This window comes from Pseudophryne corroboree, chromosome 1 (genome assembly GCF_028390025.1).
Source record: "Pseudophryne corroboree isolate aPseCor3 chromosome 1, aPseCor3.hap2, whole genome shotgun sequence".
Taxonomy (NCBI): Eukaryota; Metazoa; Chordata; class Amphibia; order Anura; family Myobatrachidae; genus Pseudophryne; species Pseudophryne corroboree.
This window is the reverse complement of record NC_086444.1, coordinates 1,118,364,743-1,118,385,601: the sequence shown is the minus strand read 5'-3', so window position 1 is coordinate 1,118,385,601 and position 20,859 is coordinate 1,118,364,743. Positions and strand designations below refer to the sequence as shown.

At 44.7% G+C, this 20,859-nt stretch overlaps 1 protein-coding gene across 1 annotated transcript in view; it reads left to right on the top strand.

The window, feature by feature from the left end:
* UGDH (UDP-glucose 6-dehydrogenase) overlaps positions 1–20,859 on the top strand; it is a 54,189-nt gene that overhangs the window by 13,132 nt on the left and 20,198 nt on the right. Inside the window, exons 3-6 of the mRNA XM_063922790.1 lie at positions 14,265–14,366; positions 16,235–16,435; positions 16,687–16,884; positions 17,457–17,604. Coding sequence (XP_063778860.1) covers positions 14,265–14,366; positions 16,235–16,435; positions 16,687–16,884; positions 17,457–17,604 — 649 coding nt within the window. The remainder of the gene's footprint in view (positions 1–14,264; positions 14,367–16,234; positions 16,436–16,686; positions 16,885–17,456; positions 17,605–20,859) is intronic.

Below are 20,859 nucleotides of genomic sequence, written 5' to 3'. Positions count from 1 at the left end.
AACCCATACCTAGGAAATGTCCTTGTTTCACAAAATAGAAACTTGTCTGCTGCACTTTGTAAGGAATATATGCACACTTTGAATACCGTGTTCTGTATTTCTGGTCATTGTCCCTTTGAAATAGTGACATATTGACGGAATGAACTCTAGCACTTTTAACCTTTATACCTTTTCCGTGGTAGATTTATGTACACAGAGGAGTAGAATAGACAGGTTCAACAGGAATTCTGTTACTAAAGAAGAAACATTGGCCCTGGATTTAACCGGAAAGGATAACCACTGCAATTGGGGGGTCATTCTGACCCGTTTGCTCGCTGCTTTTTGTCGCAGCCGAGCGAACGGGTCCCTACTGCACATGCGCCGGCGCCGTAGTGCGCCAGCGCATGTCAGACTGCCGAAGGCCGTAGCAGGGCTGCGATCGCTTCTGCCTGATTGACAGGCAGAGGCGATCGCTGGGCGGGAGGAGGCGGAACGGCGGCATTTGGCCGCCGTTTCGTGGGTCCGGTGCAGCGAATGCAGGCGTGGCCGGACCGAACAGGGGGCGGCCGCAGCGGCTGCGTGACGTCCCACGCAGCCGCTGCAGGCCGGGGAGCGATGAGTAGCTCCCGGCCAGTACGCTAAAGCTGCGCTGGCCGGGAGCTACTCTTGAAGTGCAAAGGCATCGCCGCTGTGCGATGCCTTTGCACTTCTGCGGGGGGGGGCCGGCACTGAGATGCGGGGCGGACTAGCCCTGTGCTGGGCGTCCCCCCGCATGTCGGTGTGAATGATCGTAGCTGAGCTAAATTTAGCACAACTACGATCAACTCGGAATGACCCCCTTAGTGTCCTCTGTTACGGAGGCTCAGCCTGACTTACTATTCATTAGGCCTGACTTAATATTCATGAGGTGCTGTTTGCCAATTTTATGTTGTTGTTTTTTTTTTCAAAAGCGGAGTTCTCATTCATGGAGCCCGTAGTAACTCAAAAGCATCAAATGGTTACCATTCTCACTATCCTTCTGTTTAATCTGGTGTAGATTTTCATCTTGCATTCACATCCCGAGATGTTGTCTGCAGTTTCATGGACTTTAAACTTCTTAACAATAATTGCAACTGTAGTCACAGGAACGTCAAGCTTCTTGGACATGACTTGTAGCCTTTACCTTTAACATGGTTGTATATAATTGTCTTTCTGATCTCCTCTCTCCTTTTGCTTTCTCTGCTCCATGTTCAGTCTGGTGCTCACGATGATACTAAACAGCAGAGTGACTATTTTTTTCCATTTAAATAGACTAAATGACTGATCAGAAGATTGAAGACGTGTTATGCTAAGTCAAAGCAATTAGTTACAATCCAGTTATTCTTTTCTAAGGAATACCAACAATTATCTCTCCTCTCCTCTCTCATCTCTCCTATTCTTAAAAAACCTACACTTGATCCAAACACTCTCCAACTACCGACCCATCTCTCTCCTCCCTTTTGCCTCCAAACTCCTTGAGTGTATTGTCTACAACCGCCTTACTTCCTTTCTTTCCTCACACTCACTGCTTGACCCATTCCAGTCTGGCTTCCGTCCTCTCCACTCCACTGAAACTGCCCTTACAAAAGTATGCTATGACCTCCATGCTGCTAAATCTAAGGGACACTACTCTATACTTATTCTACTTGATCTCTCTGCTGCTTTTGACACTGTGGACCATCCTCTCCTACTGCAAATTCTTCACTCCATTGGTCTGCGTGACACTGCCCTCTCTTGGCTATCCTCCTACCTTTCTGACCGTTCTTTCTCTGTCTCCTCTCATGACTCCACCTCCCCCTCACTTCCACTAACTGTAGGGGTACCCCAAGGTTCTGTCCTTGGTCCTCTTCTCTTCTCTCTCTATACGTCCTCACTAGGTAAGCTCATTAGTTCTTTTGGTTTCCAATATCATCTCTATGCTGATGACACCCAAATCTATCTTTCCTTTCCAGACCTCTCCCCTGCTCTCCTCACTCGTATCTCCAACTGTCTCTCTGCTACCTCTTCCTGGATGTCCCAGCGCTTTCTTAAACTTAACATGTCTAAGACCGAGCTGATCATCTTCCCTCCCTCCCGTATAACCTCACCTCCTACAATCTCATTATCTATTGATGGCACTACTATCTCCTCTAGCCCCCAAGTGCGCTGTCTTGGAGTAATCCTTGACTCCTCCCTCTCCTTTAAACCACACATTCAGCACCTCTCACAAACCTGCCATTTTCATAAAAAAAAAAAAATTTCCAGGATCAGACCCTTTCTGACCCAGGATGCTACTAAGACTCTTATCCACTCACTGGTCATCTCCCGACTGGACTACTGTAATCTCCTCCTGACTGGCATTCCTGACAAATACCTCTCTCCACTCCAATCTATCCTCAATGCTGCTGCCTGGCTCATCTTCCTCACCAAACGCACTACGTCCACCTCTCCTCTCTTACTAGACCTTCACTGGCTCACCTTCACTGGCTCCCCTTCCCTTTCAGAATCCATTTCAAGCTTCTCACACTCGCTTACAAAGCCCTCACCCACTCCTCTCCCATCTACATCTCTGACCTTGCCTCCCTTTACACTCCCACCCGGCCTCTTCGCTCTACTAATGCACGCCGACTCTCCTGCCTACGGATTACTTCCTCCCACTCTTACCTCCAAGATTTTTCACGTGCTGCACCACTTCTTTGGAATTCCCTACCTCTCCCCCTCAGACTCTCCACCTCTCTACAAAACTTCAAACGGGCTCTCAAGACCCACTTCTTCACCAAACCCAGCCAAATCTCATCCTAACCCTCTGTTCTACGCTCTCTATGTACCCCATCTGTGTCACCCCTGTCTGTCTACCCCTCCCCTTTAGAATGTAAGCTCACGAGCAGGGCCCTCTTCCCTCATGTGCTTATCCTTTCTTACTTTAATAATCTTCCACTGCACCAAATCCATCAGTCTTCTGCCACCTGATACTTATTCCAGTGTCATCTGCTGATGTAACTATGTTTATTTACCCTGTACTTGTCCTATACTGTTATCAACTGTAAGTTGCTGTTCTCCTGTTTGATTATTTGTTTATGTACTCTGTAATTGGGCGCTGCGGAACCCTTGTGGCGCCATATAAATTAAAGATAATAATAATAATAATAATTATGTTCAAGCCAGTTTAGTTTATCTTTGGAGACATGTATTTGCTTTATTCTGTGAAATAGCAAAGTCAAGCAGATATATGAGACAATAGTTTTTAATTTTTATATAATTTCATTACTTTTCAGGAGGAATGAAGCATTGTTTCAATTGGCTATAAGGGTACTAACTAATGTGTCCACATCTGTATGTTGTTTCCCTTTGATAGAACACAAACCATGTATAGACCAATCAGCTCCTAACTAATTTTTCAAATACAACATGTGACATGGCAGTTAGGAGCTGACTGGCTGGTACATTATCTCTCTAGTTTATGACTTTCTTTTCCTAACGTTCCCTATAATAACCATAAGGATTACTAATTACTCTCCATTTATGAGTTTCATAGCCTCCAGCTGCTATTGCCTTCAAATGAATTGCAGTATGTCAGTAAAGTCACTATTGTTCTGCTGCCTTAATTTTAATAAGAGTTAAACCAATAAGGAAACCGTATTTCTCTATCGTCCTAGTGGATGCTGGGGTTCCTGAAAGGACCATGGGGAATAGCGGCTCCGCAGGAGACAGGGCACAAAAAGTAAAGCTTTCCGATCAGGTGGTGTGCACTGGCTCCTCCCCCTATGACCCTCCTCCAAGCCTCAGTTAGATTTTTGTGCCCGGCCGAGAAGGGTGCAATCTAGGTGGCTCTCCTAAAGAGCTGCTTAGAAAAGTTTAGCTTAGGTTTTTTATTTTACAGTGAGTCCTGCTGGCAACAGGATCACTGCAACGAGGGACTTAGGGGAGAAGAAGTGAACTCACCTGCGTGCAGGATGGATTGGCTTCTTGGCTACTGGACATCAGCTCCAGAGGGACGATCACAGGTACAGCCTGGATGGTCACCGGAGCCTCGCCGCCGGCCCCCTTGCAGATGCTGAAACAAGAAGAGGTCCAGAATCGGCGGCAGAAGACTCCTCAGTCTTCTAAAGGTAGCGCACAGCACTGCAGCTGTGCGCCATTTTCCTCTCAGCACACTTCACACGGCAGTCACTGAGGGTGCAGGGCGCTGGGAGGGGAGCGCCCTGGGAGGCAAATGAAAACCTATTTGGCTAAAAAATACCTCACATATAGCCTCCGGGGGCTATATGGAGATATTTAACCCCTGCCAGAATCCACTAAAGAGCGGGAGACGAGCCCGCCGGAAAAGGGGCGGGGCCTATCTCCTCAGCACACAGCGCCATTTTCCTTACACAGCTCCGCTGGTCAGGACGGCTCCCAGGTCTCTCCCCTGCACTGCACTACAGAAACAGGGTAAAACAAGAGAGGGGGGGCAAAATAGTGGCAAAAATTATATTATAAAAGCAGCTATACAGGGAGCACTTATTATAAGGCTATCCCTGTCATATATAGCGCTTTGGTGTGTGCTGGCAAACTCTCCCTCTGTCTCCCCAAAGGGCTAGTGGGGTCCTGTCTTCGTTAAGAGCATTCCCTGTGTGTCTGCTGTGTGTCGGTACGTGTGTGTCGACATGTATGAGGACGATATTGGTGTGGAGGCGGAGCAATTGCCAAATATGGGGATGTCACCTCCTAGGGGGTCGACACCAGAATGGATGCCTTTATTTATGGAATTACGGGATAGTGTCAACACGCTAAAGCAGTCGTTTGACGACATGAGACGGCCGGACAATCAATTAGTGCCTGTCCAGGCGCCTCAAACACCGTCAGGGGCTGTAAAACGCTCTTTGCCTCAGTCGGTCGACACAGACACAGGCACTGATTCCAGTGGCGACGGTGACGAATCAACCGTATTTTCCAGTAGGGCCACACGTTATATGATTTTGGCAATGAAGGAGGCGTTACATTTAGCTGATACTACAGGTACCACTAAACAGGGTATTATGTGGGGTGTGAAAAAACTACCTATAGTTTTTCCTGAGTCAGAAGAACTAAATGAGGTGTGTGATGAAGCGTGGGTTGCCCCCGATAAAAAGATGCTAATTTCAAAGAAGTTATTGGCTTTATACCCTTTCCCGCCAGAGGTTAGGGCGCGCTGGGAAACACCTCCTAGGGTGGACAAGGCGCTCACACGCTTATCAAAACAAGTGGCGTTACCCTCTCCTGAGACGGCCGCACTTAAAGATCCAGCAGATAGGAGGATGGAAAATATCCAAAAAAGTATATACACACATACAGGTGTTATACTACGACCAGCTATAGCGACAGCCTGGATGTGCAGTGCTGGAGTAGCTTGGTCAGAGTCCCTGATTGAAAATATTGATACCCTGGATAGGGACAATGTTTTACTGTCTTTAGAGCAAATAAAGGATGCATTTCTTTATATGCGTGATGCACAGAGGGATATCTGCACACTGGCATCACGGGTAAGTGCTATGTCCATTTCGGCCAGAAGAAGTTTATGGACGCGACAGTGGTCAGGCGATGCGGACTCAAAACGGCATATGGAAGTTTTGCCGTATAAAGGGGAGGAGTTATTTGGAGTCGGTCTATCAGATTTGGTGGCCACGGCTACAGCCGGGAAATCCACCTTTTTACCTCAAGTTACTCCCCAACAGAAAAAGACACCGACTTTTCAACCGCAGCCCTTTCGTTCCTTTAAAAACAAGAGAGCAAAGGGATATTCATATCTGCCACGAGGCAGAGGAAGGGGGAAGAGACAGCAACAGGCAGCTCCTTCCCAGGAACAGAAGCCCTCCCCCGCTTCTACAAAAGCCTCAGCATGACGCTGGGGCTTCTCAAGCGGACTCGGGGGCGGTCGTCTCAAGAATTTCAGCGCGCAGTGGGCTCACTCGCAGGTAGATCCCTGGATCCTGCAGATAATATCTCAGGGATACAGGTTGGAACTAGAGACAGATCCACCTCGCCGTTTCCTGAAGTCTGCTTTACCAACGTCCCCCTCCGAAAGGGAGACGGTCTTGGAAGCCATTCACAAGCTGTACTCTCAGCAGGTGATAGTCAAGGTACCTCTTCTACAACAAGGAAAGGGGTATTATTCCACTCTATTTGTGGTACCGAAGCCGGATGGCTCGGTAAGACCTATTCTAAATCTGAAGTCCTTGAACCTGTACATAAAGAAGTTCAAGTTCAAGATGGAGTCACTCAGAGCAGTGATAGCGAACCTGGAAGAAGGGGACTTTATGGTATCCTTGGACATCAAGGATGCGTACCTCCACGTTCCAATTTACCCCTCACACCAGGGGTACCTCAGGTTCGTCGTACAAAACTGTCACTATCAGTTTCAGACGCTGCCGTTCGGATTGTCCACGGCACCTCGGGTCTTTACAAAGGTAATGGCCGAGATGATGATTCTTCTTCGAAGAAAAGGCGTATTAATTATCCCATACTTGGACGATCTCCTGATAAGGGCAAGGTCCAGAGAACAGCTAGAGATGGGATTAGCACTGTCTCAAGAAGTGCTAAAACAGCACGGGTGGATTCTGAATATTCCAAAATCCCAGTTAATGCCGACAACTCGTCTGCTGTTCCTAGGGATGATTCTGGACACGGTTCAGAAAAAGGTTTTTCTCCCGGAGGAAAAAGCCAAGGAGTTATCCGAGCTTGTCAGGAACCTCCTAAAACCAGGAAAGGTGTCTGTACATCAATGCACAAGAGTCCTGGGAAAAATGGTGGCTTCTTACGAAGCAATTCCATTCGGCAGATTCCACGCAAGAATTTTCCAGAGGGATCTGTTGGACAAATGGTCAGGGTCGCATCTTCAGATGCACCAGCGGATAACCCTCTCTCCAAGGACAAGGGTATCTCTTCTGTGGTGGTTGCAGAGTGCTCATCTATTGGAGGGCCGCAGATTCGGCATACAGGATTGGATCCTGGTGACCACGGACGCCAGCCTGAGAGGCTGGGGAGCAGTCACACAAGGAAGAAACTTCCAGGGAGTGTGGACGAGCCTGGAAACGTCTCTTCACATAAACATTCTGGAACTAAGAGCAATCTACAATGCTCTAAGCCAGGCAGAACCTCTGCTTCAGGGAAAACCGGTGTTGATCCAGTCGGACAACATCACGGCAGTCGCCCAGGTGAACAGACAGGGCGGCACAAGAAGCAGGAGTGCAATGGCAGAAGCTGCAAGGATTCTTCGCTGGGCAGAGAATCATGTAATAGCACTGTCAGCAGTGTTCATCCCGGGAGTGGACAACTGGGAAGCAGACTTCCTCAGCAGACACGACCTTCACCCGGGAGAGTGGGGACTTCATCCAGAAGTCTTCCACATGCTGGTAACCCGTTGGGAAAGACCAATGGTGGACATGATGGCGTCTCGCCTCAACAAAAAACTGGACAGGTATTGCGCCAGGTCAAGAGATCCGCAGGCAATAGCTGTGGACGCGCTGGTAACGCCTTGGGTGTACCAGTCGGTGTATGTGTTTCCTCCTCTGCCTCTCATACCAAAAGTATTGAGAATTATACGGCAAAGAGGCGTAAGAACGATACTAGTGGTTCCGGATTGGCCAAGAAGGACTTGGTACCCGGAACTTCAAGAGATGATCACGGAAGATCCGTGGCCTCTACCTCTAAGGAGGGACTTGCTTCAGCAGGGTCCCTGTCTGTTTCAAGACTTACCGCGGCTGCGTTTGACGGCATGGCGGTTGAACGCCGGATCCTAAAGGAAAAAGGCATGCCGGAAGAAGTCATTCCTACTTTGATTAAAGCAAGGAAGGAAGTAACCGTGCAACATTATCACCGCATTTGGCGAAAATATGTTGCGTGGTGCGAGGATCGGAGTGCTCCGACGGAGGAATTTCAACTGGGTCGATTCCTACATTTCCTGCAATCAGGATTGTCTATGGGTCTCAAATTGGGATCTATTAAGGTTCAAATTTCGGCCCTGTCGATTTTCTTCCAGAAAGAATTGGCTTCAGTCCCTGAAGTCCAGACTTTTGTTAAGGGAGTGCTGCATATACAGCCTCCTGTGGTGCCTCCAGTGGCACCGTGGGATCTCAATGTGGTTTTGGACTTTCTAAAATCTCATTGGTTTGAACCACTAAAAAATGTGGATTTGAAATATCTCACATGGAAAGTGACCATGCTACTAGCCCTGGCTTCGGCCAGGAGAGTGTCAGAACTGGCAGCTTTATCTTACAAAAGCCCATATCTGATTTTCCATTCGGACAGGGCGGAACTGCGGACTCAGGTGAACTTTAAATGATGATGGGACACACTGCGCAAATTAGGCAGCTCCACAGACAGAAACCAATAAAAGTGTCTCTCCAAAACACTCAAGTGAACAAGCGATTTATGGTGGGTGGTATCTATCACATGGAGCGCCACATGGATCTATATTAAACCAGGAGGGGAGATATAAATAAATAAATAAATCAATATTACTTATTTGTCACTCTTCCTCGGACGATAGGTCTCTTCCAGACACTTCTTTCACTCCCGTATGTTCAAAATATGGGGAAGAAATAAATAGTATGGCATGTGTAGTACAGTAAATTTAATGACATAAAAACAGAAAGACAAATTGTGCAAATATGCAGAGGTTATCCAGTATAATGCTCAAGTGATCACATATCACATATGAGCCAATAATAAAGTGCAAATGACAATGGAACTTTCAAACAGCCACGTCCCAAGTCCCAGTGGAAGTGTGAACAGACTTAAAAATTACCAGAAAGCAATGAGAACCGGTGGAAAACAGTTCTCATTGTAAGTTCTTTAATATATCACCAGTATAATCCTCCCGGGATAGGCAGTCTGGGATGGGTTCCTGGTAATCGTCAACTCCTCCACATCAAACAGAAAGGACTCCAGGATAAGCTGTTCCGGTGAGAGCCAACGCGTTTCAACCCTGTACTTAGGGTCTTTTTCAAGGCAATGAATAAAAATATCCTCTTACTGTCCATCCTTATAAAGGTGAATATGTCCAATCCTCTTGTTCCATAAAACACACCTCTCCCATCAACCAATAGGAGATGGTGTTATTCAAAGGGAGGCCTAAAGTCCCGCCTGCCTCTATGTATTGATCTCGTTTGTTCTCGGCGGTCCGCGGCGTTCCGAGACGTCACTTCCGCTTCTCAGCGGAAACGCGTCACCGGCGCCGTTTCCATGGATACCTTGGTATTCATACGGCTCACTCGTTGCGGCGTCGTTGTCATGGTTCCCCTATTAGGTGGAACGGGTTATCGACGCCATCTTCTAGGAGACCAGGATGCTTTCATTGGTTTTTACCTCCGGCATTTCCCGTATCTCCGTAATTTAAAAAGCAACGGGAGCTATTATCATAATATTCCATAAGAACCCATGGTGGCCACTTCATTGAATAGCATTTCCTCCTTCCTAAAATATAAAAACTTGGATCAAACTTCACATATACATAAAAGACATTAATCTTGTATTTCAAAAATGGTTTTAAAATTTAATGAATTAAAAAATATGAATTAAACCTTTACCAAACAAACAGATTCTAGATCGTATATAGATTATGACAGTTGCCACCATATGAACTGGCTAGACTCCATCCCACATGGACAACTGAGACGGTTAAAAAGGAACTGCACGGAAGAAACAGTGTACAAACAGCAGACCGTCGAACTGAAGAATAGATTCAACAATAATGGATACAAAATGGAGAAAGTAGAGCAAGCCATGCAAGAAGTAGATAAACTGGAAAGAAAAGACCTTTTGAGTGCAACTTCAGATAAAGAGCCCAAACAGATGGCGTCGATAACCCGTTCCACCTAATAGGGGAACCATGACAACGACGCCGCAACGAGTGAGCCGTATGAATACCAAGGTATCCATGGAAACGGCGCCGGTGACGCGTTTCCGCTGAGAAGCGGAAGTGACGTCTCGGAACGCCGCGGACCGCCGAGAACAAACGAGATCAATACAGGAGGCAGGCGGGACTTTAGGCCTCCCTTTGAATAACACCATCTCCTATTGGTTGATGGGAGAGGTGTGTTTTATGGAACAAGAGGATTGGACATATTCACCTTTATAAGGATGGACAGTAAGAGGATATTTTGATTCATTGCCTTGAAAAAGACCCTAAGTACAGGGTTGAAACGCGTTGGCTCTCACCGGAACAGCTTATCCTGGAGTCCTTTCTGTTTGATGTGGAGGAGTTGACGATTACCAGGAACCCATCCCAGACTGCCTATCCCGGGAGGATTATACTGGTGATATATTAAAGAACTTACAATGAGAACTGTTTTCCACCGGTTCTCATTGCTTTCTGGTAATTTTTAAGTCTGTTCACACTTCCACTGGGACTTGGGACGTGGCTGTTTGAAAGTTCCATTGTCATTTGCACTTTATTATTGGCTCATATGTGATATGTGATCACTTGAGCATTATACTGGATAACCTCTGCATATTTGCACAATTTGTCTTTCTGTTTTTATGTCATTAAATTTACTGTACTACACATGCCATACTATTTATTTCTTCCCCATATTTTGAACATACGGGAGTGAAAGAAGTGTCTGGAAGAGACCTATCGTCCGAGGAAGAGTGACAAATAAGTAATATTGATTGATTTATTTATTTATATCTCCCCTCCTGGTTTAATATAGATCCATGTGGCGCTCCATGTGATAGATACCACCCACCATGAACTGCGGACTCGTCCGCATTTTCTCCCTAAGGTGGTGTCAGCATTTCATCTGAACCAGCCTATGGTAGTGCCTGTGGCTACAAGTGACTTGGAGGACTCCAAGTTACTGGACGTTGTCAGAGCATTGAAAATATATATTGCAAGGACAGCTGGAGTCAGAAAATCTGACTCGTTGTTTATATTGTATGCACCCAACAAGATGGGTGCTCCTGCGTCTAAGCAGACGATTGCTCGTTGGATCTGTAGCACAATCCAACTTGCACATTCTGTGGCAGGCCTGCCACAGCCTAAATCTGTAAGGGCCCACTCCACAAGGAAGGTGGGCTCATCTTGGGCGGCTGCCCGAGGGGTCTCGGCATTACAACTTTGCCGAGCAGCTACGTGGTCAGGGGAGAACACGTTTGTAAAATTTTACAAATTTGATACTCTGGCTAAGGAGGACCTGGAGTTCTCTCATTCGGTGCTGCAGAGTCATCCGCACTCTCCCGCCCGTTTGGGAGCTTTGGTATAATCCCCATGGTCCTTTCAGGAACCCCAGCATCCACTAGGACGATAGAGAAAATAAGAATTTACTTACCGATAATTCTATTTCTCGGAGTCCGTAGTGGATGCTGGGCGCCCATCCCAAGTGCGGATTATCTGCAATAATTGTACATAGTTATTGTTAACTAATTCGGGTTATTGTTGTAGGGAGCCATCTTTCAGAGGCTCCTCTGTTATCATACTGTTAACTGGGTTTAGATCAAAAGTTGTACGGTGTGATTGGTGTGGCTGGTATGAGTCTTACCCGGGATTCAAAATTCCTCCCTTAATGTGTACGCTCGTCCGGGCACAGTACCTAACTGAGGCTTGGAGGAGGGTCATAGGGGGAGGAGCCAGTGCACACCACCTGATCGGAAAGCTTTACTTTTTGTGCCCTGTCTCCTGCGGAGCCGCTATTCCCCATGGTCCTTTCAGGAACCCCAGCATCCACTACGGACTCCGAGAAATAGAATTATCGGTAAGTAAATTCTTATTTTTAGATGTGTTTCTAAGAATGTCCACTAGGGGGATATGATCTGTACTCTACTGAGCTGGCACAACTGTGACACATCTGTAACCACTCAGACATGGAGATTACAGGAAATGACCAGCAAAGCGACACATATATTGTATCCAAGCAGAAGTTCAAGCCACTTGGTCGATGACTAATCTGTTACTCGGTGTATAAGAAAAATTTCATTACAGAGTTCATAGTTTTTTGGCTTTTTTTTTTTTTTTTTTTCAAATTACGACAACTTTAATGACTTGATATGTTTTTCTACAACTTTTATGTAATGCTTTGCTTTCTCTATATGATCTAATTGTTTTACTGCCATGACTGACACAGCTCAGCTGTATCCACAGAGCAGTCCTGTCCCATCCAAAGGCAAAGGAAACAACTAACTCCATGCTGTATATAAAAATAAATCAAACCGCAGAAAACATGGCACAGCAGAGTAATTATTGATGAACGCTGCAGGAAATCATGTACACAGTATTACAGGGGTAGGTAATGTGCAAAACTCCAGCTGTTGCGAAACTACACATCACAGCATGCCCTGCTACAGTTTTGCTGTTAGGTCATGCTAAAAATGTGGCAGAGCATGCTGGGATGTTTAGTTCCACCACAACTGGAGTGCCGGATGTTGCCTACCCCTGTACTTATACATGTCAATAGAAGGTGTAGGGCTGATGAGGTATGCAGTGGAAAGTGTTGGGGTATGTAGCATGTGTTTCCTCTATTGCTAATTGTTAGTCTTCAGGTTTGATGTTGCACTTGATCTCTCGGCTGCTGGCAGAGATTATACTAGTGCTGTCCCGACGCTGGCAGAGATTATGCTAGCAATGTCCCGACGCTGGCAGAGATTATACTATAGCTGTCCCGACATTGGCAGAGATTATACTAGCGCTGGCAGAGATTATACTAGCGCTGTCCCGACGCTGGCAGAGATTATACTAGCGCTGTCCCGACGCAGATAGAGATTATGCTAGCGATGTCCCGACGCTGGCAGAGATTATACTAGCGTTGTCCCGACGCTGGCAGAGATTATACTAGCGCTGGCAGAGATTATGCTAGCGATGTCCCGACGCTGGCAGAGATTATACTAGCGTTGTCCCGACGCTGGCAGAGATTATACTAGCACTGGCAGAGATTATACTAGCGCTGTCCTGATGCTCGTAGAGATTATACTAGCGCTGTCCCGACGCTGGCAGAGATTATACTAGCGGTGGCAGAGATTATACTAGCGCAGTCCCGACGCTGGCAGAGATTATACTAGCGCTGTCCCGACGCTGGCAGAGATTATACTAGCGTTGTCCCGACGCTGGCAGAGATTATACTAGCACTGGCAGAGATTATACTAGCGCTGTCCCGACGCTCGTAGAGATTATACTATCGCTGTCCCGACGCTCGTAGAGATTATATTAGCGCTGTCCCGACGCTGGCAGAGATTATGCTAGTGCTGTCCCGACGCTGGCAGAGATTATGCTAGCGCTGTCCCGACGCTGGCAGAGATTATACTATTGCTGTCCCGACGCTGGCAGAGATTATACTAGCGCTGTCCCTACTCAGACAGAGATTATGCTAGCGCTGTCCCGACGCTGGCAGAGATTATACTATTGCTGTCCCGACGCTGGCAGAGATTATACTAGCGCTGTCCCTACTCAGACAGAGATTATACTAGCGCTGTCCTGACGCTGGCAGAGATTATACTAGCGCTGTCCCGACGCTGGCAAAGATTATGCTAGCGCTGTCCCGACGCTGGCAGAGATTATACTATCGCTGTCCCGACGCTGGCAGAGATTATACTAGCGCTAGCAGAGATTATACTAGCGCTGTCCCGACACTGGCAGAGATTATACTAGCGCTGTCCCGACGCAGACAGAGATTATACTAGCGATGTCCCGACGCTGGCAGAGATTATACTAGCGCTGTCCCGACGCTGGCAGAGATTATACTAGCGCTGTCCCGACGCTGGCAGAGATTATGCTAGCGCTGTCCCGACGCTGGCAGAGATTATACGATCGCTGTCCCGGCGCTGGCAGAGATTATACTAGCGCTGGCAGAGATTATACTATCGCTGTCCCGACGCTGGCAGAGATTATACTAGCGCTGGCAGAGATTAGACTAGCGCTGTCCCGACACTGGCAGAGATTATACTAGCGCTGTCCCGACGCAGACAGAGATTATACTAGCGCTGTCCCGACGCAGACAGAGATTATACTAGCGCTGTCCCGACGCTGGCAGAGATTATACTAGCGCTGTCCCGACGCTGGCAGAGATTATGCTAGCGCTGTCCCGACGCTGGCAGAGATTATACTAGCGCTGGCAGAGATTATACTAGCGCTGTCCCGACGCTGGCAGACATTATACTAGTGCTGTCCCTTTCATGTTGGTTTTGCTATCATTGTTAATTTATGTAATTGGAAAAGGAGTAGTAGGGTAACATTATGGGGGAAATGCATGATGGACCATTGAAATGTTATTTATCCATTTGTTTGGACCATGACATTTTAGACTTCTCGCTTTTTTTTTTTTTTTTTTGTTTCCTTGCAGCCGGGTTTGAAAGAAGTGGTTGAGTCCTGTCGTGGAAAAAACTTGTTCTACTCCACGGATATTGATGGAGCAATACAAGAGGCTGACCTCGTCTTCATTTCGGTAAGGATTTCTTGTGTACTTAAATATGCAGAATGTCCGTAACATCTACAATAACATATGACTTAAGCAAGTGTCAACCCTTTCAATAATTGGCTCAGTCTTTCTAAATTATAGCTGCTCCCAGAACCCTGTTGCAACAAAATCTTAAAGCGAAGGGCAGAATCAGTTATGGCAACATATAATAATAATAATAATAATAATAATAATAATATTTTTTATTATTATTATAATCCTTTATTTATATTGCGCCACAAGGGATCGGCAGCGCTCAATTACAGAGTACATGAATGAAAAATCAAAATGGGACAATAGTGATTTACAGCTGAAGACAATCTAGGACAAGTACCGGGTAAATAAACATAGCTACATCATCAGATAACACTGACATCAGGGTGACGGAAGCCATGGGATTAGGTAAGTAAGAGAAGGATAAGCATATGAGTGTTGAGGGCCCTGCTCGTGAGAGCTTACATTCTAAAGGGGAGGGGCAGACAGACAGGGGTGGCACAGATGGGGTAGACAGTGAGCGTGGAACAGAGGGTTAGGATGAGATTTGGCTGGGTTTGGTGAAGAGGTGGATCTTGAGAGCCCGTTTGAAGTTTTGTAGAGAGGTGGAGAGTCTGAGGGGGAGAGGTCGGGAATTCCAGAGAAAGGTAGCAGCACGTGAGAAATCTTGAAGGTAGGAGTGAGAGGCAGCGTGCATTAGCAGAGCGAAGAGGACGGGTGGGAGAGTAAAGGGAAATAAGCTCAGTGAATGGGAGAGGAGTGGGTGAGGGCTTTGTGAGTGTGAGAAGTTTGAATTGGATTCTGAAAAGTAAGGGAAGCCAGTGAAGGGCTAGCAGGAGAGGGGATGTGGACGTAGTGCATTTAGTGAGGAAGATGAGCCTGGCTGCAGCGTTGAGGACTTTATTGGAGCGGAGAGAGGTATTTGTGAGGCAGATGAGCCTGGCGTTGAGGATAGATTGGAGTGGAGTATGTGTCAGGGATGCCATATAAGAGGAGATTACAGTAGTCCAGTCTGGAAATGACCAGTGAGTGGATAATGGTCTTGGTGGCATCCTGGATGAGAAAGGGTCTAATCCTGGAAATGTTTGTGAGAGGTGCTGAATGTGTGGTTTGAATTAGAGGGAGGAGTCAAGGATTACTCCAAGACAGCGCACTTGGGGGTTAGAGGAGATAGTAGTGCCATCAATAGATAATGAGATTTTGGGAGGTGAGGTTATGCGGAAGGGAGGGAAGATGATCAGCTTAGTCTTAGACATGTTGAGTTTAAGAAGGCGCTGGGACATCCAAGAAGAGATAGCAGAGAGACGTTTGTATACACGAGTGAGGAGAGCAGGGGAGAGGTCAGGGGAGGAAAGGTAGATTTGAGTGTTATCAGCATAGAGATGATATTGTAAATTAAAAGAGCTAATGAGTTCACCTAAAGAGGACGTATATAGAGAGAAAAGGAGAGGAGCAAGAACAGAACCTTGGGGGACACCTATAGTTAGTGGAAGTGGGGGGAGGTGATTGCCTTGATTTCCGCCAAACGGCATGCATTCGTGCAGCGAGATGCCCACGTTTATGGGCGGAAGTTTGCACCAGCTGATGGGAGCAGTGAGGTTGTCCGTGCTTTGTATGGACTGCACTACAGAATAACCGATTTTATTTTACAGAGCTAAGTTACTGAAAGCGATAAAGTGACATTTATAGGGTGTTATTGTTGCATGAGATCTGTGCTATCATTTGCAATGGGATGCATTTTGTACAGAGGTTATACTATAGAGTAAAATGAAAAGTATGTACATCTGTCAATATAATAATCATTTAGCCATTTATAGTTCGCGTTAGGACAAATGAAATTTACCTTTACCACCCTTCCGCAGGTTAACACCCCAACAAAGACCTACGGCATGGGCAAAGGCCGGGCTGCAGATCTGAAATACATTGAAGCTTGTGCCCGGCGAATCGTTCAAAACTCAAATGGTTACAAAATTGTGACAGAAAAGAGCACGGTGCCAGTGCGAGCCGCGGAGAGCATTCGGCGGATATTTGATGCCAACACAAAACCGGATCTCAATCTCCAGGTAAGAATATACGTGCGCTGGACCCTATAGCTGATGGTATTTGATCCATACATTTCTATCCCCTGATACAGTGCTGAATAAATTAGCACCTTGATGTTACAATCCTCCGACAGGATGCAATATACTTTTTTGTTTTATCTTTTTCTGACAAGTTGCTGGTTTGCATTGTATAGACGGGTTCGTTATATGTCTTATCTGTTAGATGGCTATTTGGCATTTGTATTAATTTTATCATTTCGGTTCCATTCTAGGTGCTGTCTAACCCAGAGTTCCTGGCAGAAGGTACAGCAATTAAAGATCTTAAGAATCCCGACCGCGTGCTGATTGGTGGAGATGAGACCCCGGAGGGGCAAAAGGCTGTGCGTGCTCTCTGTGCTGTATATGAGAACTGGGTCCCCTCGGAAAAAATTATAACCACTAACACTTGGTCATCTGAGCTGTCTAAGCTGGTAAGTACTCTGTTCAATATAGCATCTAGCTATAGAAAGTGGAGGTGTTGTATGTCACTGCATTTGTATTGTGCTGCCCTCACCAATCTGCCAGGATGACGGTAATACAGAGGCTCTGACTGTTGCATAGCCGCACTTCTTTGTTATATTCTCCCCAATGGAATATACAGAGTGATTTAAAGTCGCAGTACACCCTTTTGTTTCAAAAACTGTGCAGGAAATGGGAAAACTGAATACTCCATTAAGGTATGTGTGAGGTGGGCTATCTTTTACCGAACATGGGCGCCATCTTATAATGGGCCATCTTGAATCTAAGTTGGTTTTCCTATTTTCTGCAGTTTTTAAGACATAAGGGTGTACTGCGACTTTGATAAGGGTGTACTGCGACTTTTGAATCACCCTGTATATTACCGGAGCAAAGCGCGCATGACTGTAAGAACATATCACATACTGGAGATTATATGATCTATCCTAATCTAGTACCCTAAATACAAAGGAGTCCTTTTGAAATTGGCTTGAACTGCTTATTTACATGAAATGTTATTGCCAACTCCGTACTGTACTGTATTTAGGCTGCCAACGCGTTTCTCGCTCAGAGGATCAGCAGCATTAACTCTATCAGTGCTTTGTGTGAGGCGACGGGCGCAGATGTAGAAGAAGTCGCCAGGGCCATCGGAATGGACCAAAGAATTGGAAACAAATTCCTTAAAGCCAGCGTCGGTAAATATCATCCTTTTTATTTGGCTTATTATGTCCTGTATTGATTGTGTTTCTGTACAGTAGATGTCTTCTGGTGAGTAATTATCCAGTTACATGGCCTAATTACTGATGTATTAACACCTGACATAAGCCTTGCATTGGTAACAGGTACAACAATATACAGATCCTTACAGATAAGCTCATGTTTGAGAGTGACATAATTTACCCGTTCAATGTATTTTATAAGGATTAGTCTCAAGTGTCACTTGTAAAAATGTGCGTTCACATATCAGGAGTGGTTTGGGCTTTCTACCTTGTATAAATCCTTTTATTCCTATAACTGGGTGTAAGCGTTCCTCTAGGAGACTTCAGATTGTGTCCTGTTACAGTCTTGTGCCTGTATAGTATTTAGCTTGGAACAAATTGTACTCTAATTGTGTTACCTCTAGGTTGCCTAACACTAACTGAAAGGGTACTTACCTGACATTCTCAGTATTGGTAGGGAATAAAATGAGTGAACTGCGGCAGTGTGGTAGGTAGAGGAACAGGAGTAAGGAAACATAAGAACGGGAGTCTTATGTAAGGATGCAGTTTGGGGTATTGGGGCTAATTCAGACCTGTTCGCTCGCTAGGGTTTTTTTTGCAGTCCTGCGTTCGCATAGTCGCCGCACCAGAGGGGAGTGTACTTTCGCTTTGCATATGTAGCAGAGCTGTACAAACAGATTTTGTGCAGTCTCTGCGCAGCCCAGGACTTACTCAGCCGCTGCGATCACTTCAGCCTGTCCGGGACCGGAATTGACATTAGGAACCCTGGATTTGAGTTTGCCTGCACTGCTGCCGTTGATTTCTTTAAATCATGTTGAGCCAACAGTATCAGAATTTCATAATTTTCAATACAGTATAACAGAAAATTTCTATATATGTTGGCGGTGCGACCCCAGAGGTATTGAACATTTATAGAAACAAAAATTGGTCCTTCCAAAGAGATGGGGAACCAAGGAGAAAAAGCCTCTTTGTGGGTGCACTCTTTCAAAAACAATTTATACGTTTATTTGTAAATATTTATTGTTTAAAAAAATATAAATTTTATTATGACAATTAAAAATAATGTGTATAGAATAAGGGAAAAAAATTTACCTATTGGTATACCCTAAAAATTAAACAAATAAAGTACAAGGTGATTATGTGTCATTTATTGGACTCCTCCAAAGTAATAATTATCTCAAAAGATTCTTTATGATAGTTTGTAGCATCCCCTGTGAACAGTAGTGTGTTTTAGAGTAAAGGAATTGATTCCAAAGCTCTTGACACTGGATGCAATTTAATAAAATCTGTAGTGGAGGAGGATTAATTAATTGATTATCTGCTAGGCGAAAATCTATATGCTAATAATCATAGTAGGCAAAGAAGTTTACATAACAACAATTCTGTTTGTTACCGACTGTATAGAATATTACACACTGATGTGTGGATGTTTACTTAATAAATATCAGAAACCACACATCCTGCAATAGATAGCCGTAACTGTTAATCATTATACAAATGCTGCATTAATATCCAAATATCTTGCAAGTGCATGCAGCAAATGAAAGATGTTTCATAATGATAAAAAGTTGTTACTTAATAAAAAACAGAAATGACACATCCTGCAATTGGAAACTGTAACTTGTGATACCTAAATAAGACACTCTATTTGTATCAATAAATCTTACTGATGTATAAAGCAGGATTCTGTCTGCTGTGTCAGTTTAGGACAAGTGGTGGTTTTCACTGCAAGGAGAGGTAATTGAGGTAATAAGGTAAATCTTGGAGAGTACCCGTGCCGTGATTCCACTCACTTCTGCTGCCTTCCCATATGTGAACAATGGTCACAGTGAATGGGAGGTGAGAGAGTCAGTGGCCGGAACGGGTATGAAGAAAGACAGTGGCGTTACTTGCTTTTGCCGGGATACGGTGAGGGGTTATCCTGATAACAATTGTCATTGCAGGAAAAAGCCCACTCCCGACCCGCAATGAGTGCGCGCCGAAATACCTCAGGTGCGAGAAGTTCTAGTTGTTATAGCCCCCGTGGATGTCCTTGCTTGAGACGCGTGTGGGGGTTTCTGCCTGTGAGTCCGGGTCCGTGATTGTCACACGGGAATCCGGAAAAGACGTCAGGATGACGTCAGAGTATCTGTGAACGAAGCGGACGTACGTTTCACCCTAGCCGGGCTTGGTCACCTTGTGTCCTATTGTGGTTGCTGCCGTGTTTTATGCCGGTTCTATCCAATGAGAATGGGAGCTGCCAAGATTAGTGTTTGAATTGCAGCAGAAGTGTCTAACTGAATTAATCAATTTAATTAATTAATAGCATAATAAGATAAATTTATCAATAATCTTAGAGGAGCTAATCTACTAAACGACGTTTATGGTTTTGTGAGATAATGTAATTGAATTATGATGGAATGAATAAATAAAAATTATATGAATAAATAGATGAATAAATGGAAAAATAAATAGATAATTAGAAAATGAAAAATATTAAATAATAATAGGTAGAATAAAAAATAATAATAATAATAAATAATTAATAAAATGAATATTTAATGACGAACTATTTGTGACTTTTTTAGCAAAAAGGGGAATTTATGATTAGTGATGATTCCTTACAAAAATCGAATAAAAGGAATCATTGCAATATAAAGAAAAATAAGGAAGAAAAGGGGCGGGTTTATTTATTAGAGAAAAAAAAGTTTTTTTCTTTTTCTTTGAATACTGAAGATTGCAATACATTGTTTGCATATGTGGGTGAAGATACCTCTAATACGAGCACATATAATATATAAAGATAAATTAGTAGTGGACATATAATGTAATGTAATGTAAAGATATAAAGTGGATACACTCTTGTACGTATATGTATGTATATAATAGCAGTTGCACATCATGGTATTTGATGCTTAAAGAGAACTAATAAAATTTGTAATATTAAGAATTTATTGGTTATATCCAAGTAATTGTCTGGTAATTAATCCAGATTAATTTAATTAGAATTGATAATAGTTTATAATGATCAATAAGTTGAATATGTGGGATCCACTATCTTGACCGATATTTAGTACTGAAAGTTTTTTTGCTGTTTTGTATGAAGTCTTTAAGTGGTTAAAAAAGCCCCATAATGTATATTTTCATTTAGTCCCCTTGGTGAAAGGGATCCAAGCCTGAAGATCCATTTGCTCTCTTTTTTCAAGAGCTCCTTGTTCAGATCTCCACCTCTCAGGCCCAGGAGTACTTTTT